Source organism: Fistularia commersonii, chromosome 13 (assembly GCF_037954325.1).
Source record: "Fistularia commersonii isolate RoL2024-O1a breed Wild chromosome 13, RoL_Fcom_v1.0, whole genome shotgun sequence".
NCBI classification, from domain to species: domain Eukaryota; kingdom Metazoa; phylum Chordata; class Actinopteri; order Syngnathiformes; family Fistulariidae; genus Fistularia; species Fistularia commersonii.
Genome location: NC_141296.1, coordinates 15,989,064 through 16,006,357, shown reverse-complemented (window position 1 = coordinate 16,006,357; position 17,294 = coordinate 15,989,064). Strand labels below are relative to the sequence as shown.

Sequence of the window (17,294 nt, the reverse complement as noted above, 5' to 3'; positions counted from 1 at the left end):
TCATTTTCCACTTTACTGTTTCCTGGAATTTAATCTCAGGCGCGACGGCCGTCCCACGTCTCCTCAGCCTCCATCATGTGTTCACCGGTAGATGACGGGAGAAGACGGCCCTCGCGCAGGGGCGCGGTGACATCTGATAAGGGAAGGGAGCTTCTGGACAACGTCCGCCTTGTCGATTGGGATCGGCGTAATATAAAATGAAAATGTTGTCGGAATAATGTGTCCACTGAGGACAGGACGGCAGCGACCCCGATTATTTCCATCCAATTAGCATCCGGACATAAAGCCAACATTATTCCCTGCTGCTTGAAATGTGCATGACTGACATTGCAGAGAAGTCAAGCTTCATCATGGCAGCTGCTGAGACACAGCCAAGGAGCTCGGAATGGCTGGACACACACACACACACACACGCGCGCACACACACACACACACACGCACACACACACACATGCACGCACACACACACACACACACACGTGTGGAAGTAACAGTGGGTGCGTGTGTGAATTCTGTACGCAAACATAGGTGACGACCGGGGCGAACATGAACTGTTTTAAGTTTTATAAAAAGTAAAAATTTTCCAAACCCACATAGACAAGTGGGTGTGCACACACAGACACACACACACATGCACACGCGCGCGCACACACACACACACACACACCCCTCTGTCCTCTGAGACAATGCTAACAGCCCCTTGAACGTGGCCTTTGTGTGTCTCAATATGCCGCCTGTTCTCCGTGTTCTGGGTGTTCATTAAAGTCTGGGAGCGTGAGGTTCGACCCCCCCCCCCCCCCCCCACGGCCCTGCCACATCAGCCCTTCCCTCTGAAGCACACACACTCTGTTGTGTGTCAAAGAATGCCTCCATAGCAGGCCAAAGATGAAAATTCATCAGCTCACAGTCCAGAATGTGCGCATAAGTTGCTGGGAAGATGCAATGCTAATGTTTGTTCTTGGCTCCTTCAGACAGAGCGCTCACTGTGGGACCGCCCACTCGGGCATGCACGCTCTTCACATGCGCTCTCCCGCAGGCTCCGAGCTCCGCATTCTGGGACGGTGATGCCGAGCCGTCGTCGAGCGCCGCATCGGCACCTGCGACCGGGCCCTCCGGCGTTTGAGGAAGCACGCCGGAGCCTAGCGTGGAGGGGTCACCGCCGTCCCTGTGAGCGCAGCACCGGGACGCTTTCACCTCATCTGACACCCGCCGCCACCACCGGCCACGGCGGAGGCCAATGCCGACGTTCGGCGTGCACTTTCTACCGACACACGTCTTTGTGCCTGAAACCTTTCGCATTTGGCGATTCTCCCCAAGAGAGACACGATTCAATGCAAAGTTCTCAACCACTGAACGAATGAGGAGGAAACAAGACCGGCACAAGTTATCCCAGCACACCACCTCTCTGGTTATAACCCTGCCGTCCATCTGCCGGACACACGGCGGCCCGTGTGGTTCGTACACCGAGCGCCGTCCCGAGGAAACACCTTCTATCAGTCAGTCTCAGACAGGCGGTGGGCTTTGGAGCGTCGGGGTTCATATTTGTTATCTCCTGCCTTTGCGGCGTATTCCCCGCAAAACCATGAATGAGTGAATCCTTGAAGCCTCGCTGATCGCGCGAGGAAGAACCCATGAGGTCGTACGGCAGGTGCGGGAACATCGACACGCCGGACGTGAGAGGATGTGAACGGGCGAGGACCGCGGCGGCGGCGGCGGCGGCACGGTGGGCGGAGCGCGGCCGGAGCAGGTGGGAAGAACCTGACGGGAAATGGATGTTCTGACCGTCTGTGATCCAGGAGCCAGAGGAGCTTCACTGCCGCACTGTATTATATCATCAATCACACTCTCTGTGTACTCACACACACACACACACACACACACACAATACTTAAAGATATTTTCTGATGGTAACTTTGGGCAGACAGATACAGATCATCACACTGTGTCTTTCATGGTTGGCCTACAGACCATGACCTCCAGCTGGGACATCAGGATGAAGATGGATGACAAAAAAAAAAAAAAACACACAGAGAAACACACACGCACACAAACCTGTAGGCATCTTGAGCTTATGTGTTTTAACTTGAAATTGCTATTGCAATCGAGTCAAGTCGTCGGGAGATGTTCCAAGAACACCGGCGTGGGGCAGGGAGACACACACAGAAGGTCCACCGGGAGAACTTCCAGATGGTGATAGACACCGAGCTGGTTTTCTTTGAGGTGAACCTCCAGATAACGTGCAAGTCGGAGAGCAGGGCGGGTTGCTGACTGGACACGATGAGAAGGAGACGGAGAGGAAGAAGGTGGAGGAACACGCACAGGCAGGTCGGAAAGGATGGAGAAGAGAGTATCGGTGAGAATGAAAGGGAAGATGGAGAAGACGGAGGTGAAGAGCAGCCACAGAGTCCAGTTTGGAGACGCTGAGGAGAAGAAGGGAGGCAGAGCTGGAGGCTGCAGACACGGAGATGTAGAAGTTCTCTGACACGGGACTGCAGGGTGTGTCCATGGAGCTGCAGGAGGACTTGGGTTCCTCCCACAGAAACCGAGTCACGCTGCACCTTCTCATCACATCCATTCATACAGAAACACATCAGGGGTTTTCAAGCAAACACAATCATGTGGTCTGTACTTGAAGGTCAGTCCGGCTTTCACTTCCATCTTCTTGATATGTCACTAAAGGAGGAAAGCCATTCACTTCTGATATCTGGGGTCTTCTTTCACAAACACATGCACGCACGCACACACCCACACACACACACACACACACACACACACACAGGCGGGGGAAGGTGTCCTGGCTGCAGCCATTAGAATGCTAATGTCCTGCTTATCAAGCTCCTCCTACATTCAGCTGCTGATCCTGATGCTCCTCTGGAGAAGGAAACACGTCGGTGTCATCGGAGCAGACGAGGACCTTCAGATCGTCGATTTGGAGCAAAAAGGAAGTTTGAGTGCAAAGCTAGCACCTGTAACACATGTGAGGTAAAAGCCTGAAGAAAAGGGTGATTATCTGAAAATCACTGGAAACCTTCCGCCAGAAACCTTGGAGAACAGATGGGAAGTGTGTCAATAGACACAAATAGCAGAGGGTATTTTACACACAGGTGTATTTTTGAATCATATCTTACAGCCAGTGTGAGGGATCTCTGTAAAAAGGTACAATTCATTACTTAACTCATCCGCGTGGGGACATTTTGTCCGCAACGAAGCCGTCGTGTATGACCGGCGAGCAGCGGGCCGGTGGCGGAGCAGGCATGGGTTTAGTGTCTTGCTCAACAACACCAGGAGGAGCCAGGAATCGAACCGGGAATGGTCGGTTCCACGGACGATCGCCGGACCTCCCGGGCCACGTCACCATCAGAACGTGTGCAGCACCATCAGGAGGGTGCCGTGGAGCGGGCCTGCTGCACCACAGGACAGGACGCAAAGGTCCACGCGATGAACCTGTACATTCGAGCAAATAAATCCCAGAGGTAGAATTAGAACATGTGTTTAAAGGTAGCATTTAAAGAAAGATTTAGCCCTATATTTACAGGTATATTTGAAAAGTATATACAGGTAGAAGTTTAGGGTATGTATCCAGAAACCCCCCCGAAAGAGGACGCGTCCAGGAGAACGTTGCAGGTGGAGGTGAACATGCAGGTGGAGGTCTATGTGTAGGTGTAGATGTTGGTGTAAGGCTCCCCCAGACCAGACTCTTCTGATTTTAGATCTTTGGTTTTGTGTGTGTGTGTGTGTGTGTGTGTGTGTGTGTGTGTGTGTGTGTGTGTGTGTGCTGTATTCTCCTTCCTGCTGGAGGCGTTGGAGGCGGGGGTCGGAGTGTGTGTGTGTGTGTGTGTGTGTGTGTGTGTGTGTGTTTGTCGGGGCAGGAAGGGCCCGCCTCCCTTCTGCACCCCCCCGGCCTGGTCTTTTGTTGGGAATGATGTATGAGACAGGAGGACGGCAGGGACACGACAGCGGAGCAGCACCGCCGTCCCATAATGGAGACTGATGGGACGGCTCACTTTGTTGGGAGGCTCCGCAGGCTCCGACGGGGCCGCCGGCTCCTCGAGAGGGGCCTCGTAAGGCCGACGGCGGCTCGCGTCGGCGCCGACGGGCCGACGGACGGCCGGGTGACGGACGAGAGGACGGACACAGACCTGAGGAGGACCGGGACATTCCTGGGATGACTCAGCTGCTCCGCCAGAGCGGAGGACCTCTCAATGCTGCTGAGAAAACCACAGCCATGGCTGCACAATGACCCGCAGCAGGCACACCTTGGTTCTCCACCTTGGTTCTCCACCATGGTTCTCCATCAAGGTTCTTTGCAGTGGTTCTGATAGAGCTGTGATGATAGAACCATGACTGAGGCCCGATGGAGGCCCGGATGGAGGTCTGATGGAGGTCTGATGGAGGCCCTTGAAGGGCAGCTCCTCCAGCTGAGCCTGGATGGCCTCTGCCACCCAGATGTGATGTGACTGCTACCAAAACCTAAACATCATCGCTGCCTCTCCCCAAAAACACAGAAAGTGTATGTGTGCGTGTGTGTGTGTGTGCATGTGTGCGTGTGTGTGTGTGTGTGTTGAACATGCAAGGAGGGGAATCCACAGAACCTAGACAGGGAAGTGAAAGTAACTGATGGCCTTGTTGAGAGTGAATGTTGTGTGTGTGTGTGTGTGTGTGTGTGTGTGTGTGTGTGTGTGTGTGTGTGTGTGTGTGTGTGTGTGTGTGTGCCAGTCAGTCATCATGTGACAGCCAGCTGTGAGTCCCTCAGATATGGTAGCAGCACCAAGCAGAGCTTGGGGAGGTTTCCTCCAAAGCTCACCTCTGTGCAGCCTCCGAGCCAAAGGTCGCGAGCTGGACCTTCACAGGGTTCAACCAAGGATTCTGCAAAGTGTCAGCGAGGAGAAAAGAGCAACAGAAGGGAGGTCACTGGTCTGCAAACCACACTCTGACAAGAACATGGCAGGAGCCAAAGTTCAATGTCAGAAGCAGCACCTGATATCATGGGCATGAGCACAACACACACACATACACACACATACACACACACACACACACACACATCAAGTGAGATAAAACTTGCACTTGGTCGGAGAAGCTAAGGGGGACACATAGGACCAGCAAAGGTGAGGAGCACGTCTGGGATCCACCAGAAGATGGAGGGAGCAAAGGGAGGATTCTTCTGAATCCCAGGGATGACAATACCGAGGATGACTCTGATCGTGTGTGTGTGTGTGTGTGTGTGTGTGTGTGTGTGTGTGTGTGTGTGTGTGTGTGTGTGTGTGTGGACCCAGTGAGGCGGAAATATTGGTTATCTATATTTGGTATGGTCGACTTTGTCCCCTCGTCTTCCTCTGATGGCGGCCAGCTAAATGACGGATCATCTTCCACAAACACCACAACAATGTAAGTGGACCGATTCATCAGTCCACTGTGTGTGTGTGTGTGTGTGTGTGTGTGTGTGTGTGTGTGTGTCACAAGTCCCACACACACAAGCACACGAGCAGTCCTCCTTCATTGGTTTGGAGCCTCCAATAGATGTGTTAGTTTATTTCGTAGATTAATTAGCCAAATCCAGGAAACTGTCAGATCTCCAAATATGTGGATCAGATGTGGATCAGATGTGGATCAGATGTGATCCCATGAGAGACAAATTGCTATGATCCCTTCTAACGTGGAGGTCTGGGGATATGGTTGCCAGGCAGGAGAACACAGATAGAACATGGTAGTCAGAGAGAAACCAGCGAGGAGAAAATGCAGGAGGTCCAGGACTCGGCTTTGGAACCGAACATTCCCGGCTCCTCCTGGCGTGTGGTAGTTGATGTTGAGCACACTGAAGCCCTCGCTGCTCCCCACTAACTGCTCGTGGTTCATCCACGTTGGCTTCGTTGCAGAGAATTTCCCCCATGTGGGATTAATAATGGACCAATTCTTATTATTATCATTAGATGTGGATCAGATGTGAAGGAATCACTTTCCACTGCGTGAAGCTGAGGAACACCTTTTGGAATAATCCTGCACCGCAGAAGAGGAAGCAGCGGGTTTGTCCTCCAAAACATGAACACCTCTTCCATGAACGGAGCTCCGGTGACTTCCTCCAAACAGCGGGACCCGTCAGAACACCTGAAGCGCTTTCTCGCTCTGATTCAGGTGGGAAGAAGATGCAGAAGCCCATGAGGACCAACGTGACAACACTGGATCCAGCTCAGATAAGAGGGGAAGGTCCAAGGGTCTCTCGGAACTCATCACACTGTGGAATTCTAGAAGTCACCTGTTCTCACAACACGAAGGAACACCATTCAATACCCTGCGGTGTGCATGCATGCGTGCGTGTGTGAGCGTGTGTGCGTGTGCGTGCGCACAGTTTTCCCCGAGGACTGAAGAACAGAAAAAAAATAACTGAGGTTTATGTTGTCAACTTGCGCCACCTTCTGGTCAAAAGACGTTCCTGCGGTTGAGAGCAGCCGTACTGCCATTCATCCTCCAAGTTTGAGTTCATTCATTCATTCGTTCGTTCGTTCGTTCGTTCGTTCATTCATCCTTTCATCAGTCTGCTTGGCAGGGCAGATCAACTTTTTGTTGTTTGCAAGATCATGGCTTTCACGTCAGTTACTGATGATGGCTGCAGAAAAAAATAAAACAATATCTATCTATCTATCTATCTATCTATCTATCTATCTATCTATCTATCTATCTATCTGTCTATCTATCTATCTATCTGTCTATTTATCTGTCTGTCTGTCTGTCTGTCTGTCTGTCTGTCTGTCTGTCTGTCTATCCATCCATCCATCCATCCATCCATCCATCCATCCATCCATCCATCCATCCATCTATCTATCTATCTATCTATCTATCTATCTATCTATCTATCTATCTATCTATCTATCTATCTATCTATCTATCTGTCTATTTATCTGTCTGTCTGTCTGTCTGTCTGTCTGTCTGTCTGTCTGTCTGTCTGTCTATCCATCCATCCATCCATCCATCCATCCATCCATCCATCCATCCATCTATCTATCTATCTATCTATCTATCTATCTATCTATCTATCTATCTATCTATGAGAGGAAGACCACTTTTATCAAAATGAAAGCATATGGAATTATTCTAGAAGGGAGGAACAAATACAAGTTGTTTATTTGGCGCGGATTTCCTGGAAGTCGCGGTGAGAACAAGGATCGCGAGGAGGGAGGGCGGAACCTCCGAGGGCGGAACCTCCGAGGGCGGAACCTCCGAGGGCGGAACCTCCGAGCCGGACGGGTTGTTTCCGGCCGGACTCTTTCTGGCGCTGCACTTCCGGCTGTTCGTCCGGTTCCATGTGAGAGCAGCCAGGCTTCGGAGCGTCACAGAGAACGGCGGCGTCGGCAGGTACGGACAAACACCGTCCCCTTTAGTTCCTGAAAACTGCGGCTCCTTTCAGCTTCGAATATTCGATCATTTAAAGTAAATCAACTATATTGATCAACTTCGATGAGCGAGTCTTTTCTACCGCAGCTGCTCGGCTTTGGCTGCACCGAGTGGAGTGAAATCCGAGCAATGACAAACCGTCGAAACAGACAGTGTCCGTGATGTGTGGCTCTAAATGCTCTGACCGATTGTAAAACTGAGAAATGTGTACAAATACTACTGCTAGCAACTGTAGCTATCTCGCTACCTCCTCGTCGGTGGTCTCATGGAAAGCTTTTCTTCTTCTTCTTCTCCTTTTGGCTTTTCCCTTCAGTTTCTCCACAGCCAATCGACCTTCTCCATCTAACCCTCTTCTCTGGATCCTCCTCTCTCACACAAACTACCGTCATATCTTCTCTCACGACGTCCGTCCATCTTCTCTCTGGTCTTCCTCTAGACCTCCAATCCAGTATTTGTCTGCCAATATGTTCACTCTCCCTCCTCTGTCCATGACCCGACCATCTCTGACCTTCTCTCCAAAACATCTACTGCATGTCGTCCCTCTGATGGACTCATTCCTGATCCATCCTGATCACTCCCAGAGAGAACCTTCGCGTCTTCATCTCTGGGTCTAATGGAAAGGTACATCAGCAAATCAGACGTCCGACTCCGTGACTGTTCATCTGCACATACATGCAAGATTCACGATGTCAGTCCAGGAACGGGGCAGCTACCCGTTTTACAAGGTGTTAGTCAACCGGTTTCCCGGCTGATCTGGTCTGATGGATGGTCTGTGCCGCTGATGTGATCGGCGGCAGGTCGTCCCTGTTTTTCAACCTATCGAAATATTGTTTGAAAGGCTGAAACGTAAACATCCAGACGGGACGTTTCGATGGGTTCAAGTTTTCTGTTCTCAACTCAAATGTAATTTGTGATGTTAAATTGATTCTTACTTATCGCCCGTCACTTTCCCACAGACCATCCGTGTGTCCCCAAAGCTGGATCCATATCCACCATTGAATCGATGCATTTCTGTTTTTAAACAAACCTCTGGTTTTGCAGTTTTTATCGCATTAACCCGCGCTCACTACAGTCATCTAATCCGGCGGCTGAGACGTGGCATTTCTGTGGCTGCTTTCGTCAGGATGGACGGGAAGGTGAAGGAACAGAGGAAACATCAGCAGAAACACAGCGGGCCCAAGGCCGAGAAGAAGAAGCTCAGGAAGAATGGCGCGTCTGCGGAAGAGGACGGCCGCAAACGGAACCCGAAGGCCTTCGCCGTCCAGTCGGCCGTGCGCATGGCCAAGACCTTCCACAGGTCTGTGATTCGCCAGGAATCCGACACTCGCCATTACTGACACCACGTCACCGCACACACACAGAAACAATGCGACCTTTTGTATGAGAGAGAAATATCTATTGTTGGCATGTGAATTTCAGCCGTTTGTCTTTGACAGTCCTTGGGGAAATGTGTTAAAGCTGCTGCGTGATTGTAGAGCATCGCTTCAAAGGTCCCCTCAGAAAGAAGGGACGGTATTAAATATCCTGAACCACCTCCTGGAAATCACTGTCCGTCTGTAGGAATGTAAACTGAACATGTCTTAGCGTCCTGAGATCCCAGGACGCTAAGGGACCACGGTAAACAGACCGAGGCCTCGATCCCAGAGCGGGCCTGGGTCGGGCCTCCGGGTATCTGCCGCGTCTGAATGCTGACGCCCGGCTGTTTCCGTGAAGGCCGGGCGCGCCGCGTCTCCGCTTCCGTGATCTCAACAGGTTTTCCCCGTGTTTGTCTCAAGGGCCCAGGACCTCAAGACCAAGAAGCACCACATCCCAGTGGTGGACCGGACGCCCCTGGAGCCCCCGCCCGTGGTCATCGTGGTCGTCGGGCCTCCCAAGACGGGGAAAAGCACTCTGATCCGCTGCCTCATCAAGAACTTCACCCGGCAGAAGCTCGGGGACATCAGCGGCCCCGTCACCATCGTCTCCGGTAGGCCCGTCGCTCAAAGCCCCGCCTCTGGTCACGCCACTCCGCTGACGCCTCTGTCCTGTTTCCAGCCAAGAAGCGGCGGCTGACGTTCGTGGAGTGTAACAACGACATAAACACCATGATCGACCTGGCCAAGGTGGCCGACCTGGTGAGTGTCACGGGGCTCTCGGGCTTGTCTTCGCTCTTCACCCGGAGCGCGCTGCTGTCCCGCCTTCGTCCAGTGCGAACACGCAAATTCCTCAGCTCAAAAAAAGCGCTTCTCTGCCGCCTCCCAGGTTTTGATGTTGATCGACGCCAGCTTCGGCTTCGAAATGGAAACCTTTGAGTTCCTGAACATCTGCCAGGTGCACGGCTTCCCCCGAATCATGGGCGTGCTGACGCACCTGGACTCCTTCAAGAACAACAAGACACTGAGGAAGACCAAGAAGAACCTGAAGCATCGCTTCTGGACCGAGGTCTACCAGGTAGATGGCGCTGCCCTGACATTTTGCTGGACCCCTGGCTTTGTGTCTGATCAATGTGTGTGTGTGTGTGTGTGTGTGTGTGTGTGTGTGTGTGTGTGTGTGTGTGTGTGTGTGTGTGTGTGTGTGTGTGTGTGTGTGTGTGTGTGTGTGTGTGTGTGTGTGTCTGACTGCGTGCAGGGCGCCAAGCTGTTCTACCTGTCGGGGATGGTGTACGGCGAGTATCAAACCCAGGAGGTGAAGAACTTGGGCCGCTTCATCTCGGTGATGAAGTTCCGTCCTCTGGTGTGGCAGACGTCCCACCCCTACGTTCTGGTGGACCGGTGAGTGGGGGGAGGAGATGCACCTCCTGGGAGGGAGGACAGATCTCCACTCGCGGAATGAGAGCGTCGGCGTCCCCCTCTGACATCAGGCTCGCCCGGCCTGAATACGGTTCATATGCGAGTCTTTTCAGGTCCACGTCTGAAGACTCTGAGAGCTGAGGTCCAGTAAATGAGTGTAAACCCTCCACCGAGGGCGCCGTCCCACAGGGAACGCTGTTAAAGTCCTGCTACGTGAACGTGGGAGTGTGTGAATGTGTGCACGTGGAGGCCGTCTCCAACGCGCAGTCTCCCCGGTGCACAGGATGGAGGACCTGACCAACCCCGAGACGCTGAGGACCGACCCGCAGTGTGACCGGACCGTGTCCCTCTACGGGTATCTGCGAGGCTCCTTCCTGAAGAACAAAAGCCAGGTCCACATCCCAGGTAGACGCCGCGCGTCCGGCGCTAACCCGGCGAGGCACGAGGAACGGGGTGTGATCTGTGGTGACTCCGCAGGCGTCGGAGACTTCCAGGTGTCGGACGTGAACTTCCTGCCGGACCCGTGTCCGCTGCCCGACGCCGCCAAGAAGAGGGCCCTGAACCAGAAGGAGCGCCTGCTCTACGCGCCCATGGCCGGCGTGGGCGGGGTCGTCTACGACAAGGACGCCGTCTATGTCGACCTCCCTGCGGGCCATGTCAAGCAGCTGCAGGTGTGTGTGTGTGTGTGTGTGTGTGTGTGTTTTCTCAAACACTGATTAGATGGCAGCCGCTATCTCCAGGGTTTTATTTTTCGTAATCGTCCAAGATGTTCCTCGTCTAGAAGTTCTCTCAGTTTTAGAGTTGTAGACAAGCTTAGGAAGAGCAAACCCGGGGTGTTGGCCGCCATCTGTCTTCACGTGCACGTGCCGGTCCTCTCAGGAGGAGGTGCGTCCCACCACCGAGCTGGTCCAGTCCCTCATCGACACGCACGCCACCCTGGACGCCAAGATGGCCGCCAGCAGAGTGTCCCTGTTCAGCGACTCCACTGCGCTGGAGGCCAGCGACACGCCAGAGGCTAACAGGTACCTGAAGGCCTCCAAGGTCCTCCTGACCTTGAACCCAGACCGAGACAACCAACAACGGGCCACACCTTCATAGTGCATGTTTCTGAAGCAGCTCATGTTCAAGCAGAAGGTTGGGCGGACCCGACCTCACAGAGGCTCAATGAGATGTTGTCTTTCAGGGAGGAGGAGCTCGTCTGGGATGCCAGTGCCCAGAGAGAGAGGAGGAGGGTGGTTTTCAATGATGACCAGGACGGCGACGGCGACTCCACTGAAGATGAAGATGACCAGAGCGGAGAGAGTGACCGAGATGAAGAGGACGAGGACGCGCTCTCCTCTTTCATCAAGGAGGCCAGAGCCTCCTGTGCCAAGACTGTGGACGAGGACGAGAAGGTCTGTCGGTCGAAGAGGCCCAGGCTGCAGGACTCGCAGCCGGAGCTGCCCGCCTTCGCTGACAGCGAGGACGACCTGGAGATCAGCGACCACGACGAGGACCGAGACACGGGGAAGGCGGGGGACTCGGGACACTCCTCTGAAGACGAGGAGGAGCAGAGCGGCGAGGAGGAGGAGGAGGAAGAAGAGCAGAGCAGCGAGGAGGAGGAGGAGCATGGAGCAGCTGAAGGGAAGCAAGTAGCCAGTGAGAATGAAGAAGACGAGGAGGAAGAGGAGGAGGACCAAGGTAAATATAAAGTGCAGCTACTGTTGTGTGTGTTTGTGTGTGTGTGTGTGTGTGTGTGTGTGTGTGAGACATATTCTCACTCAGGTGTTAAAAGCTCTTCAGACTGTTGTTGAAGAACCTCTCCACGGGTTGCACTGTGAGACTCCCGTCCTAATTAACATCACTGGAGAAGATGAGAACCTCCATTCTGGGGTTCAAGTGAAGCTCACTCATCTGCTGCTCTGTCCTCCGCGTGTCTACAGGTTCTCTGCGGTGGAAGGAGGGTCTGCAGCAGAAGGCCTCTGAGATGTTCCTCCGGCAACAGGCGGCGGCCCCCAACCTGCGGAAGCTGGTCTACGGCTCAGGTAGCGACCGCTGAGGGATCTGGCCTGCTTGGCTTTCGTCCTGAGCTTCCGTAGTCGGCGGCGTGAGAAGCTCGTCCGGCGTTCACCTCGTTCATGGCTCGTTTCTCAGTCCGATGAAAAGGACAGGCACGACCCCGATGAAGATTGTTCCATCATAAAATACACCGTAATGTTGGTGAGGTGGTTAGAGAAGGTCAGAACACAGCTAAGAGTCCCACACAGTTTAGGATGGAAGCTGAGGAGCACCCATGCTGGAGATCCTGAGGCCCTGTTCCAAAACAAATCCTCAGCAGTCAGAGAGATTGTCCAGGTGGACATGAGTCAGACCTTGCCATCTCCACTGACGGGTCCCTTCAGGTGGTCCTTCCGTCAGTTCACAGTTTGAATGAATTGTGAATGGACAGGGATGGAAGGTAGGGAGCACAATGTTCTTGTCCAACCATCATATGGGTGGAAGGACAGGAGCAGGTGAGCTGGTGCTCTGCAGCAGAAGGTCGCTCTCCATCTGCTTGCTGGAGGTCACCTTTGAGACCTGCTGTTGGGGAAGCGAAGATAGTTGACGCAACTCACAGGAGACCATCCTGGAGGTGGGAGAGGAGAACCAAAACCAACAGCTGACCATGGCATGGTGTGCTCTGTCCTCAGTGGTGGAAGAGGAGGAGGAGGAGGAGGAGGAGGAGGAGCTTGGCGGCCTGTTCAGAGTCAGCCGTCCCAAGAGGAGCAGGAGCTTCCAGGCCAACGCGCTGGATTGCTCTCGCTTCATGCCGGATCCCTCCCACGATTGGGACCTGCAGGAGGTACTGGTTCTCCTGGAGGCAGGACGCCCCAGATGTTGGTACGGAGATGTTGATGTCGGTGTTCCCTCCAGATGCTGGAGTCCATCAGAGACTGCTTCGTCACCGGGAAGTGGGAGGAGGACAAAGACGCTGCGACCCTGCTGAAGGAGGACGGTGAGGAGACCGGATGGGCAGCGTCACACCAGGTTCCTGGGGATCCCTTTGGAATGCAAATAATACTCTGTCCCTCTAGATGACATGTATGGAGACTTTGAAGACCTGGAAACTGGAGAAGTCCACCGCGACCAGAGTGGGAACCAGGACCCGACTGAGGTTTGTCCTCCCGGCTCCGAACAGGCCACCTTCAGGTCTCCTCCTGCCAGCTGTTTCCGGACTGAGCTCCTCTCCCAAGGAGGATCTCAGGTTTTGTCTCTTTGTTGTAAACGATGACCAGTGATGAGAGATGTTTGTCTGGGAGATGTTGCTTCCTCAGGAGGACTTGGAGACCTGAAGATGGACTGAGCTGATGTTTGTTCATGTTTGCTGCAGTTTTGTCTTCATTATTTCCGCACTATAAGCTGAAACGGATTATAAGGCGCACCTTCGATGAATGGCCTATTTTTAAAAAAGAATTCATATATAAGGCGCGCCACATTATAAGGCGCATATAATAGAAGCGACAGTGGTGACTGGGGTTGCACTATGCATCCTCTAAATAGAGCTGCGCTAAAGGGAATCTAAACAAAACAGTCAGATAAGTCAGTCAAACTTTATTAACTGAATATAACTTTGTTCACTCCCAAAAAAAGTTAGTGCAACACAATGTGGTACCGTACGTATCGGTAGCTCATAGTGACCGTGGTGACACTTCTACTTGCCGCTCGCGGTCGATAGAATAAAGGCTTTTAGAGGCGCCCTATAGTGCGGAAAATACGGTATCTTCTTTTGGGCTATTTCTGCTTGTCGGCTTCTCCTGCTGGTCTCAAGAGGGTTCCTCCACTTGTCCCATCGGTGCCCGACTCAGTGACATGGTGTTTCTCTGCAGTCGCTGGTTGGAGAACATCAACCGGTCGGACTGGTCGGTTAAACCACAAAGAAACGTCTCCACGGTTGTGATGTTGTGCCTTCAGAACAGCGAGGACGATGAAGATGGAGAAACGGAGGAGCCCCTGGTGAGGCATGACGCAGAGGAGGTCCAGAAGAAGAAGCGCTTGGAGAAGAAGCGAAGGCTGAAGGAGAGGTTTGACGCCGAGTACGACGACGGTGACGCCACCTACTTCGATGACCTGAAGGAGGAGCTACATAAGCAGGCGGAGGTACGGCCGGCGCCCGAGCGGACCTTCTCCGGATGGCGCCGGCTCCTCTGACCCCGGCTCCGCCTTTCAGCTCAACAGGGCCGAGTTTGAGGACGTCGACGACGACACCAGGGTTCAGTACGAGGGCTTCCGGCCGGGGATGTACGTGCGGGTGGAGATGGCCGCCGTCCCCTGCGAGCTGGTCACCAACTTCGACCCTCACTACCCCATCGTCCTGGGGGGGCTCGGCTCCAGCGAGGGCAGCGTGGGATACCTCCAGGTAGCCGCCCCTTCTGCCCGGAGGGCGGAGGACAACCCTTCACCCAGAAAGTACTGGGGAATCCCCTGAAGAACCAAGTTCTCTGAGAACCCGCAGAAACCCTGCAGATGTTTGGGAAAAGTTAATGTTGTGAGCGTAGTTATCTTGTGAGTTACACGTGTGTGTGTGTGTGTGTGTGTCAGATGAGGCTGAAGAAGCACCGCTGGTATGAGCGTATCCTGAAGACGCGGGACCCCCTCATCCTGTCCCTCGGCTGGCGCCGCTTCCAGACCATCCCCCTTTTCTACATTGAAGACCACAACGGGCGCCACCGCCTTCTGAAGTACACACCGCAGCACATGCACTGTGGAGCCTCCATCTGGGGTCAGACACACACACACACACACACACACACACAGTGCATATGTTGTGCAGTCCAGTGTGAGACGTCTGGCTCTCCCTGCAGGCCCCATCACCCCCCAGGGCAGCGGCTTCCTGGCTCTGCAGTCCGTGGCGGGAACCAAAGTACGTCCTCGCCGCCGTCCCGCCGTGTACTCGCGGGTTACTTTGCCCCGAGCCAGGACTGGCAGGTTCCTTCTGAATACCACAAATGTCTCCTAGTACTGATTTATGATACATTGAGGAGCTGTGAACTCCTGCTGTCCATTCCTGGAGCTCACCTCTGTTTCTGACAAGCATCCCGGCCCACCGGAGGGCTGGTCATGTGACGCGGACCCCAGGCCGTCCAAGCCCTAACTCCGGTTCCACTCGCAGGCCAGCTTCCGGATCGCGGCCACCGGAGTGATCCTGGACCTGGACAAGTCCGTGACCATCGTGAAGAAGCTGAAGCTTATTGGTTACCCCTACAAGATCTTCAAGAACACCTGCTTTATCAAGGTAGGTTCCCGTCCAGGATCTGGAACGAAGAGAAACCCTCAGCCTCACCTGAGTGACGTTGGACCCGAAAGGACCGGCGAGGCTCTGAAACCAGGTCGAGCCCCCGAGAAAAGCGGGGTTCTAAATACTCCTGTGATCCGACCCCGGAGCCCGGGTTGGGCTTTGGAGAGGGTCGCAGGAGGTCCATGAGGGGGCGGGTCTCTTGTGGTCGCAGGGAATGTTCAACACGGTGCTGGAGGTGGCGAAATTCGAAGGGGCGTCCGTGAGAACGGTGTCCGGGGTCAGAGGTCAGATCAAGAAAGCGCTGTCCTCTCCGGCGGGAGCCTACCGGGCCACCTTCGAGGACCGGCTGCTGATGAGCGGTGAGTCGCTCCCTCCGGAACAGAAGCGTGCGTGTCGGCGAGTCTCCCCGTGACCTCATGACCTCCCGCTCTCCCGCCGGTCCAGACATCGTGTTCCTGCGCTCCTGGTACCCCGTCTCCGTTCCCCAGCTCTACAACCCCGTCACGTCCACGCTGCTCCCCGTGGGAGCCAAGGACGGCTGGGCCGGCATGAGGACCCTGGGCCAGCTCAAGCACGACCTGGGGATCCGCTACACCCCCAAAGGCGACTCCCTGTACAAGGTGGGTCCGCCGGCAGCCTCGGGTCCCGACGGGAAGCCGACGTCGCGGTGACCTTCCTCCTCTCCTCCCGCAGCCCGTGGTAAGAAGCCAGAGGACCTTCAACCGCCTGCATATCCCCAAAGAGCTGCAGAAGGCGCTGCCCTTCAAGAGCAAACCCAAGCAGCAGCAGCCGCGGGGGAAAACCCCCCGAGACCTGCAGAGGCCCGGGGTCATCAGAGAGCCCCACGAGAAGAAGGTGAGCCCGCACCTGTCTTCTCATTGGTCGCCGCCTTTCGCGCCTTCAGCTTCGCGTCTTTGCAGCCGGAACGTGTTCCAACACGTTCTCCGTTCGAGAGTTGGTTCCCAACGCTAATCCGCTACATTAATCTAACTAATATGAGTTGATCTCATGAAGAGCCAGGTTCTCCGCCCTCCTGCGGGCCTCTCGGTCTTCCGCCAACCGTCGGCGTGTCGGGCCGTCGGACGCTCCGAACGTGGACGTCTCAACCCGTTGTCTTCTGGATCCCGCAGGTGGCGGCGCTGCTCCACGCGCTGACCGTCATCCACAGCCACAAGAGGAAGCAGACCCACGCCGCCCAGCACGCCAAGCACAAGCTCTTCCTCCAGCAGAAGGAGAAGGAGGAGGGCGCCAAGGCCAAGAGGCTCAGGGAGATGAGGAAGAAGCTGTACCGCAGCATGGGCCAGATGGAGCAGAAGAAGCAGAGGGCCAGCCTGAAGGGGGCGCCCAAGGAGGACTAGACCCTGCTCAGACCCGGGGAGGTGGAGCAGGGTGGTGTGTGGATGATACGGACCCTGTGCAAAATGACACGTTTTACTGATCTCATTGGAATTTTTTTTTTTAATTAAAGCTCATGTTTGAATGCGGTGTTTGTCTCCTGGCACTGGTTGATGCGGTGAGGAGTTCTGCAGAGCAGCAGAGACGGTCCCAGGTACAGGTCAACCCGACCGGACGCTCCCTCATGATGGTCCTGTGCTGGCTTTTGTGATATTTGCATGGAAGTTTCCTCAGTTTTGTCGCTAAAAGTCATCGCTGTGGCTTTATCTCCAGAACATCTACCATGTGCTGTCCCGAGCCACACATGGAGCTCACCTTCATGGTGACGCTTCACCTTTACTCTCACCTCATGTCATCTGCAAACACCATGATGTTTGCAGGGGCTCAGAGCTCATCACAACGGCTTTCTCCAGCTTGACACACACACACACACACACACACACACTCACTAGACGTTAGTGGTCGTTTTATTTTGAAGGTCTGCCGCC

At 54.3% G+C, this 17,294-nt stretch overlaps 1 protein-coding gene across 3 annotated transcripts; it reads left to right on the top strand.

The window, feature by feature from the left end:
• Positions 1-7,290: 7,290 nt before the first annotated feature.
• Positions 7,291-16,891, top strand: bms1 (BMS1 ribosome biogenesis factor). 3 transcript variants are annotated; one of them, XM_086158558.1, is made up of 23 exons: positions 7,291-7,350; positions 8,513-8,686; positions 9,165-9,355; positions 9,424-9,503; positions 9,631-9,819; positions 9,997-10,139; positions 10,441-10,562; positions 10,635-10,828; positions 11,037-11,179; positions 11,341-11,837; positions 12,080-12,181; positions 12,827-12,978; positions 13,050-13,131; positions 13,211-13,290; positions 14,088-14,273; positions 14,344-14,532; positions 14,715-14,895; positions 14,978-15,036; positions 15,286-15,408; positions 15,623-15,770; positions 15,856-16,031; positions 16,105-16,266; positions 16,542-16,891. In XM_086158558.1, exons 2-23 carry the CDS (start codon positions 8,514-8,516, stop codon positions 16,767-16,769), a joined length of 3,600 nt encoding a protein of 1,199 aa, XP_086014684.1. In that variant the 5' UTR covers positions 7,291-7,350; position 8,513; the 3' UTR covers positions 16,770-16,891. The 3 variants fall into 3 exon arrangements, with proteins under 3 accessions (XP_086014684.1, XP_086014685.1, XP_086014683.1); XM_086158557.1 differs by lacking the exon at positions 7,291-7,350 and adding an exon at positions 7,976-8,010; XM_086158559.1 differs by lacking the exons at positions 15,856-16,031; positions 16,105-16,266; positions 16,542-16,891 and adding an exon at positions 7,971-8,010 and having other exon boundaries at positions 7,329-7,350; positions 15,286-15,723.
• Positions 16,892-17,294: the final 403 nt, after the last annotated feature.